Genomic DNA, 21,736 nt, shown 5'->3' with positions numbered 1-21,736 from the left:
GTAATGCCTCATTAGTTTGATTGCTTACAGCCTGTCACACACGATGGGCAGAAACAATAAAAGCAGAGCAGACAAAAAATTAAATGGCTGTTTTAATGTTTTAATTTAATGGTTTAATTTTAATATTGCTCATTTACGACAAGAGTGACGCGATTAGATCGTTTCACTGAGACACAGATACACATGCACGCCGAAGGCTCCGCACGCAGACATACTAATGCGTATATACACACACGCGCTCGCACACACTTTTCAAAAGCAGTGGAGTGGAATAATGGACAAGTCAACGGAATAGTGGGCAGATTTTATCATTCACACTCTCTTAACCACCAGCCATCTGCTAAATGTATGCATTCTTATCGTTGCGTCTGTGGGTGTGTGTGTGAATGTGTACAAACGCACACGTGTGCACACGAGAGGCCGGATCAAACACTTTACTCGACGGTGCCGTCCAGTTCAAACACAACCGTTGCAGTTACAAATCAATGGGTAAAATAGTACAATAGCCATGTGACTGTGTTGTGTGATTTAAAGCCAGGCCCTGTTTGCAGTACTTGAGAGGTTAATACTCGTGCAAATACTTGTGTGTGCTGTTGATTCTGCACTTTCTTTGCAGTGATTTTAGCTTAAATTTGCTCTTTTACAACAGTTGGAAAACGAGATAAAAGGATGAAAATAAATTGCAAAGTAATTAAAATAAACTCCAGAGTCTACTACAATAGCTTTAAACTTTACAATAAACTGCTGGCCTCAATTTTTCCCAATTAATGGGAAATTTTCCCAGCTAAAGGTCACTCAGGCTTGGCTCATGTATCATTATCTCTCTGTTACATTGAGAGGTTGCTCATTATGACAGGATGAAGAGGAGTTGGACAGTTGGATTTCCTTATAATGAACCTACATGCTTCCTCTCACATGTCTACTTTTTCCCAGCTCTTTGTGCTGCTTTTCAGCCTCTCCACAATTTGTCCTCATCATTTTTCTCTTTCACTCTTTCTCTGCCCAACACTACCTGTCACTATATGGTGTGGTCTCGATGATACAGATTTTATCTCTGTTATTTCTCTAATGCTTATTATTCTTTACCCTGTCCTGATTTTTCTAGCAGTATTTATGGAGCTTTGGTCCCCTCCCTTTCCTCTCACTCCCTTCCCTTCGCCCCTTACCTCTTTCTTTCCTCTAATGAATCCAATCATTTTTAAGTCACACCTTAGTGTGCTAGCATGTATGTGTGTGTGGACCCTTCATTTGTCAGAGGCACAGATTGGATCCAGGCCTGATACATATGTTGACCCTTAGCCAGGAACCAAGGGGGTTAATTGAGTAATGGTATTTGAGAGAGACGGAAAAATAGAGCGAGACTAGTGGGAAGGAGGACGAGAAAGAGACGGCTAGAAAGAGGGGATTAGGAGAGTGACAGTGAGACAGATAGGTGCAATTTGTAAGAGCATATGAATGAGAAGCAGACGGCTGAAGGAGGAGAAAGGGGTTAATTGTTAGAAGTGAATAAAAGGGAGGCAGAGGGAGGCTGGTAATTAAAGAACTGTGGAGGAGAAAGTGAAATAAAGACAAATGTGGGGTTAATGGTAACCGTGTGTGAGGTGGGCATGAGGTGACAGCAGGGGGCATCTTATCGGCAGGGTATGGAGGGTTGATTTTAAGTGATGGTGAAAGCATTAACAGAGCGATTGAAATGAAAACAAGGCAGAGGGTTCAATTATTATGAGAATAAACAATGAAGCCTGAAGTCTTCATGGACCTCGGCTCTTAATTAACAAAACACAGCCACACCTGGGACCCGCCTAGAATAGACGGGCACATGGTACGGCATCAAATTGTGTGTGTTATGAAGTCTACCTCATTATGGATTCATTGTGATGATGAATTATCTTAATGAAGTGCCTGAATGTGGGTTTCTGAGAGATGGACTGGCTAAATGACCGAATAAATAAGAAAAGCTGCATCGTCTGATCTCAAGACGGCACTCTGCCTTCTCTCGCCTCTGCTTACTGCTTTGACTTAAGGACACGCAGGGCATCTTATGCTATTTTCCATAAGCTTTAGTTATTAAATCAAACTGCTTGTCTAATAGTTAATGTTTTTCCTTTGGCTTGAACGTATTAAGGAATAGACATGCCAGTGAATTTTTATTAGAAGCATTTAAATGTTGAATTTTAAGTCTAAATGAATAAATAGGTTTGGTGGGTTTAATCTTTAATTTTTTCACTTATCTTCAGTCCACTCCTTGTACCTGACCACGTAACACTGGCTTATATCACTGAAGCATATAAAGGCATCTAAAAGAAGGGATGAACCAGTGTTGTGTCTACATGTAACAAACTTGGCAAAGAACCAGTTTTAACTTGTGCCTTTAGGCTCTTCCTTACGAAAAGCCTTCCTCAAAAAAAAAAAGAAGTTTGTTTCCATTTCTGTAGTCGAATCTACCAAAAATACCAACGATAACGCAGTTTGATGGCCGTTTGTGCACCAAATGCCTGTTGGTTTAAAACTTGACATGAAGTGTGTCCTTACAAACACTGAGCAATTGCAGCAAAGTAGATGAACTGTATCTGAAATAAACCGAGAGCTGACTCAGGACCTGAGAGGATCTGCATCACTTGCTTCAGTTGATTCATCTACTGTTCACTGAAGCCTCATCAGAAATGGTCTCAGCGGAAGGGAGTCTGCAGCCATCTGTGAAACATGGTGGAGGCTGTGTCAATGATCCCAAACACCACCAATGTAACAAAAACATGCCTCGATAGAAAAACACACCATGGAACACATCAGTCATGGATTGGCCTCCCCAGAGTCTGGACTGGAGGTCTGACCCACTCTGACTCCTGAGAAGCAGCTGTGGGATCATCTTGATAGAGGACTGAACAAAAGGCAGCTAGGCTGCAGTGAAGAACAAAAACTAACTCTCAGGCTTTTTATAATTGTGCAAACTCTGTTTTTGGATTATGCCCTATATTTCCATGTACGCTTTTACCAGTCTCAACAAATTGCTACCCAATTTTCTCAGCAGAATATAAAGAAATAATGGGTGACACAAGTCTTTTGCACAGTACAGTTTAAAAATCTCTTACACAGAGTGTACCTGTCAGTCTCAATTTGTTCACTGTGGTTAGAGCACAACAGTGCAGACAGCATAATTTGCTGCTTGAGCTAATAATTTAAAAGGTTCAGTTCGCAGCCATCCACGCCTTAGGGCTGTTTAAAGATAATGTTTTTAATCTACCTGTGAGATGTCAGGCTCAAGGTGTACCTGCACACCGGGCTGGACTAAATTGGATACTCCTAGACAGGTTTTAGACTACTTTAATAATAAATATTGTTTGATTTTGAATTAAAAGATTAATAATTCCTTTTATTATTTACAGTTGGTCAAATCAAATATAAAACAGTGCTGTAGTACAATAACTGTATAGTCACGAATTGGCATATTTTACAGAAGCAACATAAATAAAATCAAAGTAATATTTTGCTCTATAATGTAGCTTATTATATACTTTGATCCTTTCAAATGTAATCTGGGCTTGTTAAAGTTACCTAATCACGTGATCGGATCCATGTTATGGATCACTACTATCCAGCTCTCCCTACACTTCCTTCAGTGTTGAGATGGATTTGATTTGTGGTCTTATGCACAGACAATATGATCTGTTTAGAGGACTAATGTAATCACTGTGTTCTCTATGAGCTCCACTCGTCACCTCAATCACAGAGATGTTGGAAGGACCACCTATCACGTCAGCCCTTTTAGAAGGAAAAGCAGTCAGTGTGAGGTGTTGTGATCACACACACACACACACACACACACACACACACACACACACACACACACACACACACACACACACACACACACACACACACACACACACACACACACACACTGATCTGCAGAGCTAACAGCAGTTCACAGAAAGATTTAAATACGTTGAGAGAGTAATATACCGGGTGGTGAGAGCTTTATGAAGAGCGAACCTGTCCCTGAATGTTTGAGTGATGTTAACAGGCTCATTTAATACCCTAACCTCTCACACGCTCACATGCATTCATGCACACACGTGCACACTGACACACACATCATCAGCTCCCTGAGTAGGCGGCACATAATTTTCGTCACTCACCTCAAGTAGGTGGAGGTAAGACAGGATGATGGAGCAGCGGCAGAAGGAAATAAAGGAGTAACTGTCATCAGCATGAGAAACACATCCAAAGCTTATGAGAGGTCAGAGGTATTAACGCCGACTTTTTCTCGGCTTTTGCAAGTTGAAATTAATTGAATTTTCGTGCTCATTAGTTGTTTTACATTCCTTGTTCAGATAAGTGCGTTGAAGTATTAATTTCAGTGTCAAAAACATCTAATGCACAGTCCCCCACCTCTGCTTTCTCGAAGATCTAGCCTATTGGACCAGCTTCTTGTAGTTAATCCCAGCTCTGTTGCCAAGCACGAGATAATGTTGAATATTTTTAAATAAAGAATGATGACATGGAACATCTTTATTTTTGGCTGACGGCACTGAGCAGATGCTGCAGAGAAGATCTGGTCATCTTGCATGCTGTTGCTATGAGACTGGTCACACATATTTGCAACCTGTGCTTGCTGCTAAAATTGTGCCCGACGCTATATCTCACACTGTCAGATGCATCCAATAGAACCACAATCCAATGGGAAAAATGAACAAATCGCTGCTTTGTGAACTTGGCCACTGCGAGTAAGGTCTTGTAAACGGTGAGGTTCTACATGGGGTGCCTTTGTTGGGAGTCTAAAGCTTTTAACAAGGAAATTTTCTAAAACCTTTGTCGAGTTGAGAGAAACACTGGAAAACTATTTTAAAGGAAGCAAAATATCTTTGTTAAGTTTAGCATAAATTGCTCTTGAGTGCTGGATTATTAGCAAATGTCCTTGGCAGCAAATTGATAGCAGATGAAGCTGGGTTTTTATCGTGTGTATACAAAGAAGTCTAGCTTTAAACCTTTAAACAAACCTTCAAACTTCAATCTTTCTTTTCTTATCGTGGATTAGCTCCGCATGGGAAGAGAAGACAGAGCTGGACTTTGCATAAAATCACTGTTGCGGTAACAATCGAGTTAATGATTTTTATTAACACTGTATTTGTCACGGGTTGCCGGGGCAAGCCGTGTGAATTTAACAAAGGACCCAAGATGCGGATATGCAGTGAAGTGAGAGGGCTTTATTGACACAAAACTCGAGTGATAACAAACAAAAGGAGAGTGTGGTGAAAAACCGAACTTGGACATAAGCTACACTGGGAAAACTAAAACCTAAACACCAAACCTGAACACGAGAGAAAGCAACTTGCAGGGAGAATTCACAGGATGACGGCAGGAGATTCACAGACACGAAAACACCAAATAACACAGACGAACCAGCAACGAGGATGAGGTAGCACACACACTATAAATACATACGCCAGGAATCAGGGGATGGGGAAACAGGAAGGGAACACACCTGGAAGACATAACAGCTGACGAGGCAGGGGAAACGTAAACAGAACACACTGACATAAGACAGAGACCTTCACAATAAAACAGGACCTTACACATGCAAGGACACGGACTAAGAAACGCGGACTTAACACAGGAATACATGGGCAGAACCGAATAAACAATAAACAGAGGAAGAACAGAGCCAAAATCACAAAAACACAAAACGCTGGGTCAAAAGGACCCAGGATCATGACAGTATTGCACAGTTGTTTTATTAAGAGTCAACATGTAAAGTTATTTTCTCTGTGCAGTATAGAAAACACAAGTGCACGATGCTAAAGTGGACAAAGAGAAACTTTGCAGCAGTGTGATTGTGCTCAATAACCAGCACAGGTATATCACGTATATATGGTCAGCTGACTTTGGTATGTGAAGCTTTGAGTGTGACTGTATCAGAAATTGCATTTTAGTTTGTTGGTTGCATTACTGATTTTACATGAGCCTGGATTATGCTATGCTTAGACAGTTTACCTTTTGCTGTGTATTTATATTTGTTTCACACTAATAACATTAGGAGTAACATTAGACTTTGGTCCCATCAAACTCCTGCTGAGCCAACCTGTCGATTGGTTGAAGAGCAGTTGACCCAGGATTATCTCGACTACAGCTACATTATCTGTCCATTTGTTTGTCCGTCTCTGTGGTTTGGCAAAAAAAAAAAAAAACTATTGAAAGGAGTTAAAACATTGAATGGGATGGTGTTGTCTTCAGAATCAGACTCAGAATACTTTATTACTCCCTGAGAAAATGATGTGGGTTACAGCTGCTCCAAGACAGTAACAGTAACAGACTAAACTGTTTAAACGATACAATATGTTACAGATTTACAATAATGCACTAATATATACAAATACTCCTGCAAGTCTTTTACTAGTCTTCAAACTGGTCACAGTTTTGCAACAATGAACAGGTGCACTTGAGTTAATCTTGCCAACAGGCCATCAGCATAACTGTGAAGCACTTCAGCTCATGTCATCAGTATCATCAGTTTCGCTCTGGCCTGTTAGATACAGGCAGCATATTTATATGTAACTCCATATTGTTTTACATGCAATACACTCCCAGCTTCACATACATCACAGTTTAATAGCTTAAAAAAAGATGGTACAAATTGATGTGGTGTTCACTACTTTCCATCAGTCAAAAGTAGTAAATCCTCCAGAGAAAAATAATGTTTGGTACATATATGACCGACATTGTTAGAATTACAGCTAATCAGCGTATCATTGTTTTTGTGTCTGCCGGCAGTCAGAGATGATTATTTTGACAATATGTGATGATTTGATATTCATTCGATTGTTTGCTGTTGTTGTTCAGCATCATCAACGATACCCAGAAAAAATTAACCAAAAACAATCCATGTAAATTTTGTGATAGTTTGATTGTCACAACTGGACCAATAGGGACGCTCTTTCATTCTGCTTTAGGGTGGGTCAAATAACCTTTATGTCATTCATGTGAAATGTTGACTGGAACTGATGAAAGCAATGACAGACATATGAAGGACCACACCATCAGTCCTACATTATATAGTACAATATAGCAACCCTCCAGCAAAACACGTCAAAGGTGTTTTAACAAGTTTAACAAAGTTAAAGTCGTTTGTGTTTGAAATGTACAAAATAAAAGAATACGAGCAGTTTGTATATGTTTGAAGAAAGCATCATTAACATAAATCATTACATCTCATTTTCCACTTTGAGATGTATGGAAGCCCGTTTCCGCCACTAAAAAAAAAAAAAAAAAAAAAAAAAAAAAAAAGGATCCATAACTCAAAATTTCGAGTTATTTTCTCGAAATTTTGAGTTTCTTTCTCGAAATTTCGACATATTAACTCAAAATTTCGATTTATTAACTCAAAATTTTGAGAAAAGTAACTCGAAATTTCGAGTTAGCGCTGCCAATCAGTAATCTACGTCATTGACGTAGATTACTGATTGGCAGCGAATCAGTAATTCATCAGGAATGAATTTCCTCGTTACCCGGAAGCTGAAGCCCTCAGCTACAAATGCTACAGCTAAGCTACCGGTATTACACCCAGTCGTGAATGCACAGATTGCTGAATGTTTTCAGCCTGGCTTCACAAATGATGAAATCCCTGTGTTATTAGCTGAATCACATAGTGTTACTATCAGCAAACGTACTCGCTAAAGCGCCAATTTTTTGGGATCCGTTTTTGAGTGCGCGTTCCTCTGCGCCAAATGCTTCCAGGTAACAAGAAAGCGACCTCATTCACGTATATTTTTGATTGGCAGAGCTAACTCGAAATTTTGAGAAAATAACTCGAAATTTCGAGTTATGGATACTAGCTTTTTTGTTTTTATTTAGTGGCGGAAATGGGCTTCCATAGAGATGGCTAAAATGTGTACGAGCAGGTTTAGATCTACTCTGTAATTCTTGTGTGTTTTTTCTGTGTGTATCTGCATCAGTATATGTGTGCACGGCACAGATCACGGTTCGGGGCTGTCAGCTTCCAGTGATTACCTCTTAGAGTTTTGACCTACAAATCCCTTAGAGAACAACCACCAAAACACTGTGTGTGTGTGCGTGTGCAAAAATGTGATGCACACACGTGTGTGTGTGTGTGTGTGTGTGTGTGTGTAGCCTAATCACTCACATCTCACACATCCAGCAAATCCTACTTCAAAAGCCTCTCATAAATTCATTGTATGTGGAGATCCGACTGAATGAGATAAGATGCTGGGGGAGGAGAGGATGAAGGAAAGACAGCTGGATAAATGAGCCGTCAGAGGCTGAAGGTGCTGTGAACTAAACCTTGGCATTGATTTAAAGATTGACAACTTTTTAAGGCTGTATGCACAGCGCTTCAGCTTTGACATCATTACACATTTTCTTCAACAAGACCATAGCTCCATGTGCAAACCAAGGTCTATAAAAAAGGTGTTCTGAATAGAAAATACCAAAGTCCTTTGTTTTGTATTGAGATTTTTTGGGAGTCAGCTTTTCTCCCCCTTTTTGATCTTTCTGCATATAAGAATAAAGACCCTGATGTTAATTTATCTCATCTAAAAGCACAAAAACTGCAGAAAAAATGCTGGTTAAATTTAACTTTGTGTGTAGCCTGCTGTGGAGAGAAAGGAGCGGGGCTCTGTTGTGGTTTTTCCTCATTTTTGGTCATATACATTTTAGGGCTGCCACAAACGATTATTTTGATAGTCGACTAGTCACTGATTATTTTTGCGATTAATCAACTAGTCAGATCATGCATCCATTGGACGTAAAACGTACAGCTTATTGCACCAGCAGCATCTGCTCTTATATAACTATCATTAGCTTACAGCTTCAAGTATGTAAGGTATGTGCTAACTAAAAATAAAGACAAGATAATAGTTTATCCATCCGGTCGCGGGGGCAACAGCCTAAGCAGAGAAGCCCAGACCTCCCTCTCGCCAGCCACCTCCTCTAGCTTAAACACCTCAGCTGGCTCCTTTCAATGTGGAGGAGCAGCGGCTCTACTCTGAGCCCCTCACGGACGGCTGAACTTCTCACCCTATCTCTAAGGGAGAGGTCGGCCACCCTTCGGAGGAAGCTCATTTCCGCCGCTTGTATCCACGATCTCGTTCTTTCGGTCACTACCCACAGCTCGTGGCCATAGGTGAGGGTAGAGATGTAGATCGACCGGTAAATTGAGAGCTTACTGAGACGTTTATTCAGCTGTGTAAAAACTATAACTTTAATCTCAGCCAAACCGATTTACTCAGGAACAAATAAAATACTAAAAAAAGCCAAACAATAACATTTTTAAGTTATCTAAGTGACTTATATATCATGCTTAACCTGAGTAGCGAAAGTCCGCGGGGAGTTTGAAAACAATGTGCCGGGAGTTGGCTGTTCTCGCCGACTCTAGCGAGCCTTGAACCCCGGCTAGCTATCGAGCTAGTGGGTAACAGACGTATCCGAAAACGTCAGCACACTTTTGCAAAAATGTGATGTCTTGATAAACCGAGCAGATATTTGAAGTTTACACAGCTACATTCTCGCCTGAAAATATGTTAAAGGTTTATTTTGTCACCCAGAAAGAATAACAAGAGTAATATAGCTGCCGCCATTGTTGGAAACTGGAATTAGCTGAGCCGTGCTATGATTCTGGGATCGGCTGGGCCACAAAGGATACACCCAACCCATCCTTCAAATCTGGGGAAAAGTAGGACGCATTTGTCGGCTGAATTTGCAGAAGTCTTTGAATTTGGAAAGCCTTCGTCACGTCGCTGTAACGTAATCGGCCTTCAAATGCGGCCTCCGAAGGATGCGGCCTGAATTTGGACACAGCTACGATACCGGAGTTGCTTCTTCTTCTTCGGGGTTTAACAGCAGCTGGCAACTTTGTACATGCAGTACCGCCATCTTCTGTTTCAGTCCGTTATTACACTCTTAAATCCTACTACTTATTCCTGCGTCTTTCAGGATCTTACAAGGCTTTAAACGACGCGTCAACTATTAAATTTGTCGTCGACGATTTTGGTAGACGACATAATCGTGACTAGTGGACTGTGCCAAACGTGCTGGTGTAGCATCATCCAGTACAGCCACAGTGGTACTGGTACATTCACAAACTGGATGGAATAATGAAGGAGGAGGACTACGTCCAATTTCCTCATCTTCACCTCAAATCAACAGCTAGATGCTGACTGTGTGTTTCAGCAGGACAATGATCCCAAACCTGGATAAAAACTGGTTTTGGAATGGATTAAGCTTCTGGAATGGCCCTACTGAAGATCTGTAGATTATACTGAAAAGTCCATGCTGGGGAAACCCGCCTATTTAAATAAATTCTGTTTCAGCCACTGGCGAGAAGAGTGGTCAAACTTCCATCCAGAATTATGCCAGGAACGTGTTGATGCCTACCAAGAATCTGGTCAAGGTGCAACCAAATATTAGTGGGGTATTTTTGGTCCCATGTGGATTAAACAAAATCCAAAATAAATTCTTAATTTGTGCACTCAGTTCTTGTTTATTAAATCATTAATAATGCATGCTGTATAATTCTTCCACTCTGGAAAATGAACAGTTCAAAGAAATCATTAAAAACCCTAATTGGCCATCGACCATTCAAGCCGATGATGAGTGCATATAAACTTCTGACCACAACTGTGTATACTTGTCTAAAGATGAATGATATTAAACATAGCCAGAGTTCCAAATAATGAGATCAGGAAATGGGCGAGTAGTCCATGTGATCCACAAGCTCAGGCTCTAAAGTGCTGGCTTCAGACAATGCACGTTTGGCTCTGCACACTGTATCATTTAGAGCTAATATCCGTAATAAGGTCATCACAGGCACACAGCACTGGCTGTGAAGACAGAAACCCCTCCCAGCCTCCTGTTCAGACCTTTTCTTTACAAGGGGAGGGCAGACAGAAGAAAGCTGGTTTGAAAGGAAGGTGATGGGAACTAAAATAGCTGGTTTCAGACTCTGGGTGAATTGTTGTTCCAGCATAAGAATAATTAGTGTCTCTTAAATTGTAAATCATACTAAGCTACTGTAGTGGAGTACCAGGTACTGGTTGGTTGGTGCAGGACCAGCTTGAAAACACTTGTCCAGAATATTCGAATCGGCGCGATCATTATCAGTTAATAACACAGATTTGATGATTTCCCTCATTTTCATTCAGCGGGTGCCTAAGCAGTTATCACTGGTTACAGGCTCTTCTGGCTTATGAGTGCTGTTTTTTTAGACAGCTACTGGTAGATCACTGAGAATATGGCCAGTACAGAATGTGTCCATCTGTGCCAGTGTGTCTCCATAATGCTGTTCCATATGGCCAATCGTGGTCTACACACAGCCTCGGGGAGATGGTGGTAGATGGTTTATACACACACACACACACACACACACACACACACACACACACACACACACACACACACACACACACAGATATTCTTTTTCATGCACAAACATAAATGCATATATGTGGGGATACAAACAGTCATGCACGCAAATATGAATGCAGAGGCGTACACACACCATCTGTAGGACAGAAGTTTTCATTATATTTTGGCGTTGTGACAGACACTGAAGTTCAAAAAGTCACCGAACAGTTGCGCTGCTTTACTCGCGACAGTTTCAATTTTTCTGCTTTCTCTGTCGTTAGATAACTCTGTATGTCAGCTATAATATGTTTCCGTGTGCGTTGTTGTCTGGCTGTCTAACAGTTGGAACTGTGTGTCTGTGGACCCCCTTTGTCTTTGTGTCTGAGTTCTTTCTTCGCAGTATTTCTGCCTCCCATTCATCTTTTCCTTCCTGTCTGTTTTGTCTGGATTTCTCATGCTCTGCTGAGAGGCAAGGTGACTGGAGATCAATAGAGGAAGAGAACTCACATGCGCACGAAACTACACAAATACACACCTACACACCGCTGAAACTGCTGAGCAGTGGAATTTCATTCATCCATATTCTCCGTACAGACACAACCCCATCCTAATTATCGATTAGCACATCAACGGATCGATTGTAGCAGCGAGGTCATACTCAGTTTGTCCGTCTGTGTGTGCGTATAAATATTTTTGTCCCTGTCCTCTGGCATTTATGTGTAAGGTTAGCATTTACATCCTTTGGGAGCGAATGTTTTCTCATCCGTGTTCTGTTGTTAATGTTTGACTCATTTTTTAAAGCATGCAAGAGAATAAAAAACGCATGGTAGGGGACAAAAGCGAACCCTTAGGAATAAAACAGTCAGATTAAACAGAGTATCGAGACTGAGAGAGCGAGCGCGGGTGTATCAGATTCATGTGTTAATCGATAAGCTCTTTGTTGCTGTGTGGGGATATCCAATAGAGCAGAGTGCTGGAACATGATGATTTACATCAGCCGATTTGTAAGGAGCCACTATAACTCAGAACATCACAGCGGATCTTACAACTGTTAAAACATTTAATATTCTCAAAATAAGACCTTAAAAGTATCGACTGGTTGTCAGATGTCTCGCATGTTTTTTCCTGACCTTTTATGTGATCAAATAAATACAGTAACATCATAAATAACTGTCAGATGTGTAAAATGCTTTGTATATGGGTCTAATGATACAGTAGAGGTTTTTTTTAGTGTGAGTTGGATGTTCCTCCAGTACACTGGTTTGTTGCTCCGGCGTGAAACAGGAAATAAATCAGCATCGCACACCTTTACTTACATTCTTGAGCCTCAACCAAAACACAAACACAGAAAAGCTAAACCTACATGTCACGTGACACAGAACAGCCATAACTTACTCCTCCAGGTACACATTTGGGCAGAAATGTAGCTCTGTGGTTAAAACACTCGAGAAACAGTGTGGTGAGCTTCAAACACAACAATGAAATCCACGCTTGGCTATTCCCTTCTGCTTTACATCAAAGTGAAGTCAGGTTTTTGGATTATTTGATTGGTGAAGTGTCCACGTACCCCAGGTGGAGCAGTTCGGGGGTCTCGGGGTCTCGTTCGCGAGCTGTGGATACAAGCGGCAGAAATGAGTTTCCTTCGACGAGTGGACACCTGAGTTCTTGAATGCGATGACTCGACCACAAGACGATGTAGGGTTTTTAAAATTGGTACCATAGGTGCATCTAGCAGGAGGCTGAGTGTTGGCACTGTCAGCCTACTGTGAACATAGAAAAGAGTCACATAGAGTCACAAATGACACATTATATGTAAAAATACCATTATAAGCAGGTCAGTAAGTCATAATTGGCATTTCTAGTTTTTTCCCAAACTTTGGTTACTAATTCTGATGAGATTAAAAGACAAGCACACACTTAAATCTACGGTAAACTCAGAGAACCATGTCAGAGGGGAGAGCGGCTCAGCCGAAGAAAGAAGCCGTGGAAAAACAGTGTAAAATGAAAGGAGGCAGGGAGGAGAGAAGTGGGAAGCAAAGGGAAGGCAAAGTGATGCCAGAGGGGGAAACGGGGCTGAGCAGGAATATCTGCTGATGAAAGAAGAAAGGCCAACTTGTAGCCTGGAACAGAAGAGCTGACCTGCCTCAGGGTTCATTCAAATTCTCTTTGTAATCTGCAAAATTTATGCATGAATATTTTTATGGTCAGTACATAGAAACTCGCTCCACTTTAAAAGTATTATTTCTCCAGAGTGTTGTTCCTCAAGCTTAGCTTTAATCTGCTGCTCGAGTGACCGTAGCTGCCCACAGCAGCAAACCAGATGTTTGTGGTTGGTGCATCACAATTATGTCACATGTTTTTAAACTTTGGCACTACACCTAAATAACTTAAAGAGCAGGGAGTGAAATAACAGATAAAACGGGATCGCAAGCTTGTAAAGTTGTCTGGTAGTTTTAAAATGTGATGAAGTGTTTGTGTTTTCCTCTGCTTCTGGGTCATGTCTTTACTTATCTCTTTTTTGTTGAAGTAGTAGACTCATAAATGACACAAAAGCAGACTGTGAGGGTCAGACGTGTGTGTGTGTGTGTGTGTGTGTGTGTGTGTGTGTGTGTGTGTGTGTGTGTGTGTGTGTGGGGCTTGGAAGGTGCAGTTTTGTTTGAGCGTGACTAGGTGGTGCTGTCAGTCTATCCTCTGTCAGTGTGTGTGTGCTTGTTTGTGTGTCTTTCTTCTGTGGTGTCAGAATAAAAGCTCTGTGAATTTTGGGCCTGGCACACTTACTTATTATCCTCAATTCATCGTTTTATTTGGTTCATCTGAGTTTATTATTCACATTTTTAAGAAAGGCATCATGAAAAGCAGTAAATTTGCATATTTGCAAAAAGAAAAATGGAAAATTGTTATTTGTCGATCTTGTTTTTCCTTAATCTTCGTTTCTATGTGTATCGCACCCAAAGCCATCTCCAAAACCAGCCTATAAAACAATCAGTAAAACAACATCCATAAACTATTCATGAAATACTCACAGTTGTGGTCATGTATGACTCTTCTGATGCAGCTGTGATGGAGTGGTCATTGCTACGGATATTGCTGACTGGATAAGATGCCAAAGTACGCACACAGACACACAAATACACACTTCATCATCATGGATTTTTTTATGGTAAGTGTTTGTGAGTGGAAATCAAAGGTCAGTGGTGTGCGGATAGCTTAGCGTGTTTAAAGATTGTTTTGTTTGGGTGTGAAAGTGAGAGTCCACATACTGTTTGCGAGCCGTGGATGTACTCGTGCATTTTTCCTGATTGAGGCGTTTTATCGATCCACACCAAACCAATCAATCGGGCTTTAATCGAGCCGATTAAAAAGCATATCATGCGGAAAAAGATGGTAATGGAGGTGTGTGTGTGTGTGTGCGTGTGCACCGACGCCAGTTCTGGACTGCTATTAATTTACCCATATCAGTTTCATTCATTTCATAACAGAGGCGGCTCTGCACTCACTCACATTAGGAAGTGCTGAGCAGTGTAAACATGGTGCATCATGTAAAACACTGAAGTGAAGTTACTTTATTAGTAAAAGTGATTCACATGTTTAGATTTTATTTAGTCAGTGATTACTGTTGTTTGCTAAACCGGTAATAATAACAGAGGGTCGTTCACTTGTAAACTGTGAAAGTATTAATTAAAAATAAAAGGCCTAAAATTACACGTCTTTTATTATGAAAAGACTTGGTGCCAAAAATTGGATGTTCAGTATGTAGATCAGAATGAATCATGGAAACATGCAAAGGCTTACGATTAAATGTGACGTGTAAGTCTTGTCACCTGCCTCTAAAAAAGAACAAAGTATAAGAAAGTATTTTTGAATTAAGACTCACAGACAATTAAAAGACATTTCTACATGATGCTGTCAGCAACACGATCAAAGTAAAATGTGTTTGACAGAAGAAGAAAGAAAGAAACAAAATTTTACTGCCATTGTCTTCTTTGAGTTTTAGATGTTGAAGGTTAAATGTTATATATATAATTACACGATTGAGATGAAGAGTCGCAGAGAGAAAAATTACAGTTCGTGGTAATAAAATGAGTCAAATTTTGACCCAAGTTGTTCAATATTTTTCAGATGTGTGACAGGGAATCAGTTTTCAAATTTCCTCTAAATAAAATGTGTGTGCTCGGCGGGTGACGGGTGAGCAGGGCTGGGATTGGCAGCGTGTAACTTTTCATTTTGCTTACACGTCATTGCATTTGACACAGTGACTCTCTGACAGTCTCCAGTTGCAGGTTTGCTTTTTGCTCTCTGACATCCTGAAGGTTTTTACAGTACCACACATCTGTCAGTCTGCCTCGTTATTATCTTTATAAGTCTCTCTCGTCTCCGTCTCTCACGTTCTCTGTGCCCATTTGTCTTTTTCGGTGCTTTCGCTCGGTGCGGTCTCACCTTTCCGTCTCTCTCATCCCGCTCTTCCTCCCATGCTCAGGCTGTGGTGTCATTTTGTTTGGCAGGTCTTTGAGTTCCCTGTTGAACAGAACAGAAGCAGAGTCCTCCCATATCTGCTCCGCTTGCCTTTCTTTTCTCCCCCCCTCAGCTTTTTAAGAGACTTGGCAAGGCTCTGTTGAATTTGTCTACACATTTTTTCTTCCAGTCATCCTTTCAGATGTTCTTTTTTTTAACGATCTCTGCCACGGCTCTGTGCGTGTTTTCATCTGGAAGCTATTAGTCTTGTTCTTAAGCAGTTTTCTGGTGAGGAATGTGAGCTCTTTTTGTTACGTTGTGCCATCACAGACATGGCTGGAAGTATTATCTTTTTAACTGTCTGTCAGTTTGTCCCGTCCTCTTAAACACGTTGGAGGGATTTCTCTTACTCGACACTAATGTTGATTCTTACATCCAGAAAGTTAAATGTTCTTCTGATGCTACATTTCTTTGATATGTGTCAAGCAGGTACATTGTATCCATATTGTAGAAGTTCAGAATGAAAAGAAAAACTGGAACAGGGTCCAAAATAAAAGTAACATCCCTTTCATCACATTTAGTGGTTTTTTTTTCATCTTCCAGTTGATTGGTACCCTAAACCAGCGGTCCCCAACCCCCGGGCCACGGCCTCGTACCGGTCCATGAGTCGTTTGGTACTGGGCCGCGAGAGTGGAGGCTCGGGTGTGAAATTTTTGGTTTTCAGGGTTTTTATTGTTCACTCGGTTTCCCTGGGTCTTTTCCGTGTTGTAGTCGTGCGTCTTATTTTGAAAGAAATGTTTATGTGTTACCATAGCAACCTGAGAGCATTAAGGGGCAGAGAGGAGGATGTTACTCTCAGTGTTGTTGGTGCATTTCTGGAGGACGCTGCTAATAAAGTTACACAATTACACAGTGAATTCACGTTTATTATAATGTTTACAAAATCCCACCGTTTTTGTCTTGGTCGTATCGTTTTATTTTGTTGTATTTATCCGCGACACCTTAAAGGCCGGTCCGTGAAATATTGTCTGACATTAAACCGGTCCGTGGAGCACAAAAAGTTGGGGACCTCTGCCGTAAGCGATCGGCGTGAGTAATGGGTTGAACAATTATATTCTCTTCCACTAGAGGGCAGTGCAACTACCTGCTCTAATTAAATGGGTTGCCAGCTGCTAGTAAACAGAAGAAGACGAAGAAGAAATTACATAATAGTCACGCTGTGAGACGACACAGCGCGTAATAGCAATAGATAAATATTTGAAAAGAAAAAGTAGTCAGTCTGGTCCTGGAGAAAACTCTGACCCAGGTGAAGGCCCAGCGTGAGTAGTGGTCAGAATAAAGCAAAAGGGGTATACTGGGGACAAACCGAGCCAATTCTACTATGTCTGCTGTGCGGGGAAAAATATCAATATGCTTTTTGTCACATTTTTGGTTGGTGGTGTGCCGTGTGATTTTTCTAATGTGAAATATGTGCCGTGGCACCAAAAGGTTGGGAATGACCTGGGGAAAAGGATTACAATGTCAACAGAAATATGGCAAAAAACGAAGATCTGTTACGAGAGGAAAAATTGAGTAAGACAAAGAGAGAAATCTGTGTTAGACAGATGGAAGTGGGGAATGTGACAGAACATGAATGTGTGAAAGACGGAGAGGCCTGGATTGTGTTGAATAGCTGGTGAGATTTGCTGGGAAGATGGCAAGAAAGGTGCGATATTGTGTAACTTGATACTATTTGGCTCTTCCTGGAGAAAAAGCAAAAGTATGTACAGATACGGGAAAAAGAAAGTACACCCTCTTTAAATGATAGGAAATAAAATTATTTAAAATAATTTAATTATGATGAACTAAAAATCCGACAGGTTATAATTTGTTTAACAAAAACGAAGCCAAAGTGTAGAACCATGCGCTAATAATCAAATGCGCTGGATTAACTGATCATCAATAAGTCATGCCGCCTCTATAAAAGCAGGTGTTTTGGCAGTTTGCTGATTGGGAGCAATGATCCAGGTGATGAGAGCCAGTTGTTGCTGCTCATCAACCCAGGAATGGTTATATGTCTATTTCCAAACTGTCTGAATTTAATTGGTCTGCAGTAAGAATGCGGATTCACAACATTGAAGACAGCGGCCGGTCTTCCCAGGAGTGAACGTCCCAGCAAATTCAGCCCGAGGTCAGACTGTGAAAAGCTCGGAAAACCTACAGAAAACAAAACGACTATCTCAGCTGTGTTCAAGTTCATGACAGTCCAAACAGACTGGGAGAGAAAATCTCTTCTCTCTAAAGAGAACATGACAAGACCTGATCTGAGCAAACCGCAAGACTTCTGGAGCAAGAAGTTGACCAAAGGGGAGACGTTTGATCAGGATTTGCACAACACATCACTTTGCACCACAGGACCTGAACCCGTCTGTATACTAAAGTATTGTAGAGCTAAACATGAAGCTGTCTGACAGCTAAAGCTTGGGAATAATTGGGCAATGCAGCAGGACAATGATCCCAGGAGCAGTTGTGAATCTGCACATCTATGGCTGAAAAAGAAAAGAATGAAGTTAGTGTAATGACCCAGTCAAAGTCCAGACCTCAACCCATTGAAATGCTGTGGTGGGTCTGTGTTACTAAGCAGAGTGGGCCAAATTTCCACCACAGTAATGTCACAGACTGATAAAGTCATACAGGAAATGAGTGCTTCCAGTTACTTCTGCTAAAAATGGTTCCACAAACTGTTTAGTTCCCAGGTGTATGTAGTTTTTCACTTGCTGCTTCTGCATCTTGACTTAGTATTTGTTAAAACAGTTATTCATCTCAAGTCGTATTTACTGCATTTAAAGACGCGTTAAAGGCTGAATCATTTCTTATTACGCCCCCATCTGTGTTTTTATTGTTGTAGCTTCAGGTTGAGCAGCAGACGTAGAAGTGTAAAGATACACTTCTACGTCTTCTACGATTGAGTTGTTACATTAACCTCCTAAGACCCGAACTCTTCCATAGCAGCAGTTTTGATTTCTCTTTGATATTTGGGCTGATTGGGACCCAATGAATGTAAAAACAAAGAATGACCAGATATTTTTTTTTACCTGATTTTTGTTTCTTAGGAAAAATAAGAGCCACATATGAGGATATTTGTTTAAAATTTCGATAGAACAGTAGCAGTATAATGTCCTCGTAAGTGGATATCAGGCCCTTGTAGAGCAAAATTGAGTATTTTGGTCTAAATAACCCAAAATGTGATGTCCACATATGTGGACGCAGGTCCTAGGAGGTTAAATAATAGCATCCCAACAAATGTTAACACCGACCTCTCCACAAACAGTGAGCCCAGGGAGAACACTGAGGTGTCTTTGAATTACTGTGAGACTAAAAACAGGTGGATACTCAGGCAGGTCCTTAAGTCCTGTCACACTAAGCCTCTTCTACAGAAAGCTGACAATTTGTCACTAGCTGACAGTCCAGGCTCCAGTTGCGTAGGTGACACCTCTAATGTATTTACCAACCACTTACATGTCAGTCTGCAGTGTCACTCACTCCTATTAGTTGTCACTTTAATTGCTTCCCTCAAAGCTGAGAGTTTAACTGTGGACCTGGTCCTTATTTTACTTGTTGCTAGCCTCTTCCTGTGTGCCTGTTGTATATGAGAAAGTTATAATAATGAGGTTCTGGGGTGTTGTATTAATTACAATTGTGAATTGCTGCCAGCTAACCCAGCGTCCCAATCATAAAGGGTGAAAGGTGGGGTCTGCTAGCAACACACAGTGGAAAGGGCTGTACACAGTGATGTTATGATTGTGGAATTACAGTAACTGTTAGTAAAACTTTACATCAAAATATATCGCCAAAGAACCCAGATATACAGAAATACACTGGTAGATTATTGTTCCACTGATCCCAGTCCATGAAAAAAGATTGCACTGAGGGAACATAGTAGCATCTGCCTGAGTAAGAGACAGCAAACAAATCCTAGTTGTTGTTGTGTCCACTGTCACATGAAGCCTCTGGCTTTGCTGGCAAAGTCTCCTTTCTTTACTCTTAGCCACTATGGACACGATGCACATAAACACACACACATGCACACAGGGCTATTCAGCCTGTGCGTGGAGGCCCCTAGAACACAGTGTGGACGAGCTCTGTGCAACGTTAGGCTAAACACAGACTCGGTGCAGTGCTCAATAGACAGGGATCCCACTATATAACCCAGCTAGAGTTAGCACAGTGCGCACACATGCACAGAGGACATTAATGGAGTCAGTGGTTAATCAGTAGGACACGCTCTGTCACAGGCATGCTGGGCTCGTTGGATGTCCTCTATAGCGTGCTCATCCACAAGGTAACACATGTTGAGTGCTTGTGCATGCAGTAAACCAAACAGAGCTTCTATTGTTTGTGGTTTATTTAAAGAAGCCAGCAGGCTGTTTATGGATTAATGGTGAAGTATGAGCACTGTTGATATCCATATGTTGGTTGTTATCTCTTAAACCTGCTTTGTTTTCTACAATAGGTAGTAAAAAACTTGTGATATTATGTCCTAAAGCTTTACTCTGCTGCAGTTATTGTTTAAATGTGAAAATACCAAAAGCAGAAAAACCTAACCTGCTGCATTTTGTGTGTTTTCCTGTAAGCTGATGGCCGTTTATGAGGAACATGAAGCCCAGCAGAGGAGCACGGCTAACACAAGCCTGGCCCCGAGTCCTGACCACTACCAGTCTGAGCTCTCGGTTTTCCAGCCAATCACGGGAGGAGAGATTGAAGTCAATTCCTCAGCACTCAAGTCCAGTGAGTAATATTTGTGTTTCCGTCTAAAGCAGAAATGTGTTCTGAGCAAACAGGCCAGTGTGTCGGTGCTCACATCAGCCATAATGGATCAAACTAAGCAGGGAACCACCTGCGTGTGAAAGACTGCAGCTGCTAATATAACTCCTGATCTACACACTGATTCCTCTTCACAGCTATATTAATGCACTTAAGGAGCAATTAATGTGCATGAGGCAGCTTACACTAACAAGTGGGTACTATTGCAATCACTGTTTGAAAAGAGCGTAACCCATGTTTTTGTAGCTCATCTTCACAGCATGAGTGAGCCTATTTATAAAAACATGTCCAGCTGTCTTTGTGAGAACCCGTTTGAGTTTTAGACCATTACAGCAACTGCATTTTTTCATTTTTCAAACTCCTTTGAGTTCAGATTTTGTTTCAGGGTTTAGGTAACAACTAGGTCAGGGTTAAATTGAGGCTTTGACTCTTATTTGTGATGGATAAATGTAGGAGTTTGAGGTTCCCACAAACATACGGACACAGAGTGGAGCAGGCCGGCAACAAAGAACAACTTCCAAACAGCCTCACCTGCACCTACCGCTGCCCCCACCAGCACAGCCACCGAGTTTGAAGTAGTGGTTTTGATATAGGCAAAGAAAAGCTACACAGATTATCTCAGATTATCCAGAATATGTGAAATGAAGACATCGTTTGACCCCCACAGCAGATTGTCTGAGAACCCCAGCTTACACCAATAAAACTTAGTGAAGCTTTCTAATTGTCACTGAAGAAGCTGAAGGTGTCCTGAGCTCTCAATGACCAAAATCAGTCAATATCTTCTTTCATTTAAATAAGAGACCTGAGCTGTTCACATTCTGGGAAGCAGGAAAAACTAACTGCATGACTGCTTAGCTAGCTAGCTAACGGTGTGCTGTAAAAAAGACTGGTGTGAGTAACTCAGAAAACAGCTCCAGTGCTGCTGCGCTCTTGTATGGATTTAAAAAAAGTAAGAATCCTGATCATAAGTCACATGAAATATTAGTTTTACAGTCAAATTTTAAATCCAGTAAAACTTACTGGATAATAACCACATGCTGTCATTAAAGAGTCGCAAATTTTGGGAGTAATGTTTGACAAGTCAGTTGTTTTGGGATTTGCGTTACATGATCTTAGAGCGAATATT

The 21,736-nt window shown here is 41.1% G+C and overlaps 1 protein-coding gene across 1 annotated transcript in view; it reads left to right on the top strand.

The window, feature by feature from the left end:
* Positions 1 to 21,736, top strand: part of LOC120731028 (partitioning defective 3 homolog B-like) — a 207,061-nt gene that overhangs the window by 24,838 nt on the left and 160,487 nt on the right. Inside the window, 1 exon segment of the mRNA XM_040027756.1 lies at positions 20,421 to 20,574. Within this exon segment, the coding sequence (XP_039883690.1) occupies positions 20,421 to 20,574 (154 nt within the window).

Source organism: Simochromis diagramma, unplaced genomic scaffold (assembly GCF_900408965.1).
Source record: "Simochromis diagramma unplaced genomic scaffold, fSimDia1.1 OVJJ01000343.1, whole genome shotgun sequence".
Lineage (NCBI taxonomy): Eukaryota > Metazoa > Chordata > Actinopteri > Cichliformes > Cichlidae > Simochromis > Simochromis diagramma.
This window is presented reverse-complemented; position numbering and strand designations above follow the sequence as displayed.